This window comes from Brachycentrus maculatus, unplaced genomic scaffold, assembly GCF_059751285.1.
Source record: "Brachycentrus maculatus isolate JH-2025_06_01 unplaced genomic scaffold, ASM5975128v1 h1tg002127l, whole genome shotgun sequence".
NCBI classification, from domain to species: domain Eukaryota; kingdom Metazoa; phylum Arthropoda; class Insecta; order Trichoptera; family Brachycentridae; genus Brachycentrus; species Brachycentrus maculatus.
In genome coordinates, this window is record NW_028282652.1 from 1 (window position 1) to 6,819 (window position 6,819).

Here is a 6,819-nt window from a genome sequence, read left to right on the forward strand (position 1 = left end):
TCCCAACCCCAACCCCAACCCCAACCCCAACCCCAACCCCAACCCCAACCCCAACCCCAACCCCAACCCCAACCCCAACCCCAACCCCACTTTGTCAACCATGGTTCAATTGTGGTAATTAAAATAATGAATATAATAATCTAAATACATTTGCTATCTTATAATCCCATAATACTGTCTGCTATATATTATCCATCGGCCAATTGTTTGAGGATTCCTCATTTTCAAGCTCTGGCATTTGGATCTGCAGCTTCGATGTTGAGTTGCTGAGAGTGAAGCATTTGCCATCATTAAGAAACAACGATCGACAAAATCTGATGAAAATAAGTGCAATGACATAGCTTGATTCCGAATATCCACTTTGCACTCGATATATTCGATGCACCCAATACACTCGGCACATCGAATACACGACAGGCTCCTCAGTTTTGTCACATTTAGGCTTCCTTTGATTTTTAACGATTATTTCATTGCGACATCAAATGCGTGATTGATGAAGATTCGAAATTAGTATAGCTTAGTATAGCAATATGCATCAATTGCGGAAAAACTTCAGTTTATATTACTGGAATGAGAGGAGCTAGAGTAACCATTTTTATGCCTGACTTCTGCATCTGTTTGAAAATTTCTGTTCGCATGCATTTCGAGTTAGATATAGGATATTGGCACAAATTCTATCCTTTTCCTGAAGCCAAAACTGGATAATTATCGAAGTCTGACAGATGGCCTACTTTCAAACCTGCCCATAGTTACTTATTTATTTATGCAATACAAATATAATACAATATCATGACAAATACCAATAAACTCTATTATGCACTGATGTGGCATTACAAATCTCCTACATGCATGAGAATCGAATGAGTTGCATTTGTGCCATAGTATCTAATGCATGTGATTTCAATAACACATAATTTTAATACTAATAAAGTTAATCGGCCTGTTCACATGAATCGAGCAGACAACAACTTCCTCAAGCACTCTCCCTTCAAAACAGCCAAGTTTAAGTAACACTCAAGCGATCGCCAAGCATCAAAATCCCCCAATCGCTCCTTTTCGGGTAGATCGAATCCCAACAGTTCTTCACTATCGTTACACTCCGAGAACTTATGGGGCGCGCTGGAGCAAACCGAAGTCTACCCCAGTTTCTATATCGAGTTGCTCCGAAACTAATAGCTCAACATTAAGCAATTCAAATCCAAAATAAACAAGTAAAAATAAAAAGTGAGTCTGGAGATGGAGGCATACAGTGTCGAAGTGATGCACATCATCGAAGACTACAAACTGTCACTTGTGGCTGTGCTGGACCGGATCTACCAAAGCTACATCAGCAAGTACGCAGAGTTCAAGACATAGTTGCTGGAGATAAATCGGATCCAGGACGAAGTGCTAATGGAAGTCAACGTGAAGTAAACTGGGGGGTTTACGCCTTCTCGCAATAACAATACTACGAATTAATACACGCTCAAATGCATCGAATCAAACAGAAACGAACTCCGCAAAATGAAGATCATGAGCTATATCGCCGAACTCCAAAAATAAAAGGTTGGCCCTCTGTCTACAAAAGCCTAATATCTGGTTATACTCACCTAGTACGATAACAAGTTCTTTCAGATCGAGGAATTCAACCAACTGATGAGCTCTTCGAAGGGAAAGCTAAAAATATAATTTCGCGACCTCATTGAGAACATGTTTGCATACATCCGAGCTCCTGATGACATTGTGGCGAAGTAGTCGGTGTCTTTCAAGAACAACTCACCGAATAACAAAAGGGGTGAGCGAATCCTTCGATAAATCAACGAATTCGATGCTTTGGTGCCTAGCATGCGCAAAAACAACAGCTAATTGAACACGAGGATGCGACAGGAAGAGCCGTCCAGCTACCGAGAAAAGGCTCCCGAAAACTATGAAGAAACTTCCATAAACGAGCCATATTTCAACAACCTTGGCCGCAAAAGCGAACTGTTCCATCAGGAACACTATCACCAGCACCCTCAAGTCATTGTCTCCAACTCGCCCTTTGAGATCACAGCCGAGACTGTCAAGTTGGCGCAGACTAGTTCGTTCAAAAGTGTCTCCGAAGATATTACTCTTTGTTGCTTGTACATCGCTGATAACTTGATCGTCACGGGCAATAAAGACGGCACCCTGATCTTCTACAACAACAGAGGAGCTGTCATCAAGTCCTTCCACGAACACAAGTCGAGTGTTTGCTCGCTTAGTGTCATCAACGATGGCCAGTATTTGGCTTCAGGGAGCGACCACCCCAACTCCGAGATCATTTTGTGGAGTCTGAGCAACTTAGAGCCTGTCTGCAGTTTCAAAGAGCACAAGGCAGCTGTGACAGCAATTGCGTGCCTGCGAGATTGCGAGCACATGATATCCGGGAGCTATGACAAGAAGCTCTGCATCTACAGCTTCCATGAGCAGAAAGTGAAGTACACTCTTCCCAGCAATAAGTCTTCGGTGACTGCGATTTGCCTGAATTCCAATGGCTCCAAAATGATCTCTTGCGGGCTCTAAGACAAGTTGCTCAACATTTGGCAGGTGGTCAGAAAATAGGTAAAACCGTGGTCATATTTAGAAAGTGGAAACCCTATTTTTGGAGCAAGTCATCGAGAATAGCACGATGATCTGCTCGGTTGTCGCATCGGCCGTGAAGCCCAGCCTTCTCTACATCGGCACCAAAGACGGGCGCCTGAAGATTGTGGACATCGATAAAAACGAGGCAGTCAAGGCCATGAATGTGTGCAACAATGCTCTAATTGAAATTGTGGTCATGGAGCAGCCCGATCGATTGCCCCTTATATTTGGCTGGCCTTGCAGATAGAAATGCCTCAAGATCGTCGACTGCGAGACCGGTCGAATCATCAACAGCACAACCAAAGGAGCACTCGAATTCAGTTGCGGAGTCGGGCCCAAGGTCTCAGCGAACAGAGATGGCTCAATGCTGATCGTGTGCAGCCAAGGCGAAGATCGATAGGTTTACACATTCAGCATCAACAAAGGTGTGTGAGATGCGATTTGGGAAAGCAGAATTGCAGATTCGCTGGCTGTTACTCATTGTGAATATAGATAGATATTGCGAATATCGATATTGTGAATAGTATTCATAGTTATGGATCCGTTATAATTCATCCCTTTTATTACGGTCACGCATGACTACTTAGCTCATCCTCTCCCTTCAGCAGGAAAACAACGATCTGCGCTGTAAAATTAAATAGCTCACGCGTTTCCAGCAAACTCTCATCAACAATGCTGATATCAGCAATACAAACGTCTTCGGCATCGACAACCAAAACATGAGGCATGTGGAATAGAAGTTGAGCAAACATTATAAAACAAAGTAATCCACTCTGCAACATTAAATATCCATGTTAAAAGCCAGTCTCAAGTAAATAGATTAATCTTATGAACTTCTAAATAAGCAATATGCCAGCCAAAGGGTGCTCCTAAATTAATCCCATCGAACCCAAAATTAACTTGAAAAATAAGTCGAGGCTCTCACATCCCAGTTTGATATGGCCGAGAGAAATCGAACAAGAAGAGAAGATTAAATCGAATAGAAGTGCAATAAAAGAGTCGAAGAGTGTGAGCTAAAGTACCAGAAATAACTCTCACAGTCCGAACATAAAGTAAAAGCCTTGGAAGATCAGTTGCGGAAGAAGGAGTAGATTAATGCGAAGAGCAATGAAGACTACTCGAGACTGCAGGAGCTGCTCAGCCAATAAGTGAGGAAAAGGCAGGAAAAATAACGCGAGCATGAACAGCAGGTTGCAAAATTAGAGAAAAATATTGTGACCGTCGACAGTGCTGCTAAGAAACTCGAAAGAGAACTTGCTTAAAAGCAATCTGAAATTTTTAAGAAGGACGGAATGATTCGGGATTTATAAAAACTGGCTAAATAAATTCATATCAGAGCCGTCGCCACTGAAAAGGAAGCCGAAAAGAAAATATTTAAGGAAATGACAATTGCGAAAAAGGCAATGAGTGGCTTAGAGATGGTTCGGAAATACTCAGATTACCAAATTGATAAATCAAAGAAGAAATAGAAGCAGTATGAAATAAACCAAAAATAGCTAATCAACAAAATAAAATAGATTCAAAACAAATGTCCCGTCAACGACATATCGATGATATCTGCAGTTTCCTCACGAAAAGGATCTCTTTCGATTCGAAGTGCGAAGAGCAGTCACACTCTCCTCCTCCCCAAGAAGAACAGCCTCAAACTGCACATGGAGCCAAAAGTACGCACAAGCAGAAATAGCACAACATTTTCCCAAACTGCAGCATATGATTTGTAGGCAACATCCAAAATAAGCAACAAAAGGACAAGCCTCCAATACCAGGGCAAACATACGAAAAGAGCAAACATCGAATATGCAGAACCCAAATTGGATCCTATCGGGGAGAGTCCGAGTGTCTCCAATTTCATCCTTGAGGACAACAGCTGCGATTTAAATTGCTCATCCATCCTACCAGAAGAGTAAGGTGATAGAGGCAAGTACCAAAAAGTGAGCAAAAACCTACAACATCTCTCAGTATCAAGGAGCTCCCCTAAGTTAGAGCTCAAGAGCTTCGAGGAATTGGCACATCCCAAACATCTAAATAGCTTCACATGTATGCATAATATGGTCTCAATTGCCACTACGCCATCATTCGAGCCCAAAGACTGCGGAATTGGAACCACCCATAGCATGTTCAGGGCATTAAAATGATAATTTATACTGATTATTTAAGAACAAATGCAAATCGTGTCTGTTACTACAATTTATAAATTTATAATTAAAGGTTTACTTCTTTTCTACTTTCCGGGTTGCGATATGAACTCTGAGTAGTTTATAGCTCGGAATTCTATTTTAGCGGAGGAAATTTATTTGCAAAAAAGAGTGGGAGGTGGGAGGCGGGAGATCGATTTGAAAGCCTGATGCAATTTAAGAGATAATGTAAATGATAGATAATATCAAGAGTATAATATTACTAAATAGTAAGCATAAAGATAACTTGAGTGTCTTCCATTGTCAGCAACACTTTTACCTATTCTGAAACTCATTTCCGTTGCTTTTTATTTTTTTGTCATTTCCAGAAGGACTGCTATCTCCTTTGTCGAAGGACCAAGATTGCTTCCTGGGGGAGAGTTTAAAATTGGGGTATGATTCGTTGGTCTTTACGATATTGTCTTCAGTGTTTTTCCGCAATTCTCGAGAGCTTCCCTCGAGCAGCTTTCCGTTAAGGATGGGCTACATTTATTTCTTGCTGATCAATTCGACAATCGAGTGAAAAAGCTCTCTCACGTTTTCGCCAGTTTTTGCGGATACTTCGAAATGGGCGAGGCCAAGCTCAAGGCACTTGCCACGGATGCTTGAATAGTTGGGAAACCTAAATGAATGTGGAGATACCGCATTTTTAAATCCATTTTGTTGGCAACGACCACAGCAATCGACGACTCATCCACATGCTCCTTATAGAGATCGAGCCAGCGATGGACTCCGTCGAATGTTTCTTTTTTGGAAACGTCATACAGGATTATTCCGCAGTTGGCCTCCCTGAGATAGCTGGGGATCAAAGACTTAAACCTCTCCTGGCCGGCAGTGTCCCAGAGCTGGAGTCGATAGCTTTGGCCACCATGGCAAACATTTGTTACCACGAAATCGATTCCCACAGTCGGCTGACATATATGATGAAATTACGGTTTCTGATTCCTCAAATTTGTCATTAATGAATCTTTCGAGCAGGCAGGTCTTGCCAACAGACTGATCCCCTAGCAAAATGAGTTTATATTTCTTCTTGCCTCGGACGCTGAACGATGAAATGCTCATTGCTTATGTTATTCTAAATCGTATAATATTAATTATATAGCTACTGCCAAAGTCTGCATGCTTTCCAACTCGAAATCATTAGCTTTTGGTTTACTTTGCTCAGTCATGCCCGCACTTTAACTTAAATTAAAGATTGTAATATTTGTGGATATTGGGGTTATGGTCATTCAAGGAAATCATATTGAAAAATAATAAGCAGTCTTTCATTCACAAACAAATCATGACCAATGCAGGGCTTCGAGTGGCTCAGACATACTCGTACACCAATATTCCTGCAGCCGCACTGATGAAAATTCTCTGCAGGTTGGGATCATAGTGAAAATCCGCAATGCCACTATGGCTTACTTATTGAAAGGGAGAAACCAGCTTGCGAATATCATATATCCTGAGTGATTTTTCCGTACCTAAAAGTATATCGTTTCTATAGCTCTATAGTCGGACAATTCTCTCGACTCGAATTTTTTCAGGTTGGAATTCAAATGAATAATTTGATTTACCTCCGTTGAGGTTCATGTCGATAAATGCCTTCACATATTTCTTTTAATTCGAAGCTTAATGCACAATGTAGGAATATGCATCATCATAGAAAAGTGCGGCAGAAGTATATAAGCTTTTCTGCTTATCGTAAGACTCTCCGAATATTAACCCAACATCTCCTTCACTACCTTCGTAGAGAAGTTTATTCTTTGATGGCAGGACTTGTATTTTGCTGATCTTTTCATCGAACAATCGGATGATTTTATGATCATGGCCATCCTTTAGGACATTGATTGAGTATTTTGCATGGTTTTTGTGATACTTCCCAAAGCACAAGATATCGTCGATTCCATGCAGACTGCCAAAATTGTTTGGGTATTTATTCATTTCGACAAAAGAGGCTTTTGAGTTGGATTCAGATATGATTTTTTTCCTCTCGAAATTAATCTGAGAATTGCTGACGAAGTAGTATCCCTTTCCATGCGACACATTTAGATATTTGCCGAATATCGGCTGAGAGTTT

General features: G+C 41.1%; 1 protein-coding gene across 1 annotated transcript; it reads right to left on the reverse strand.

The window, feature by feature from the left end:
• Positions 1-5,121: 5,121 nt before the first annotated feature.
• LOC148298372 (uncharacterized) lies at positions 5,122-5,819 on the reverse strand. The gene is made up of 3 exons (XM_088276920.1): positions 5,751-5,819; positions 5,523-5,668; positions 5,122-5,379 (listed from the first exon to the last, which is right to left on the reverse strand). The coding sequence occupies exons 1-3, from the start codon at positions 5,817-5,819 to the stop codon at positions 5,247-5,249; spliced, it is 348 nt and encodes a 115-aa protein (XP_088133046.1). The 3' UTR covers positions 5,122-5,246.
• Between the last annotated feature and the right edge of the window lie 1,000 nt (positions 5,820-6,819).

What these genes read in the sequence shown, in the direction of transcription:
- LOC148298372 (XM_088276920.1), bottom strand. Translation starts at nt 5,819, where the DNA reads ATGAGCATTTCATCGTTCAGCGTCCGAGGCAAGAAGAAATATAAACTC. An exon ending in TTTTGCTAGGGGATCAGTCT is followed by an intron (nt 5,669 to 5,750) that starts GTTGGCAAGACC and finishes CATATATGTCAG; the next exon opens with CCGACTGTGGGAATCGATTT. An exon ending in GCCAACTGCGGAATAATCCT is followed by an intron (nt 5,380 to 5,522) that starts GTATGACGTTTC and finishes ACATTCATTTAG; the next exon opens with GTTTCCCAACTATTCAAGCA.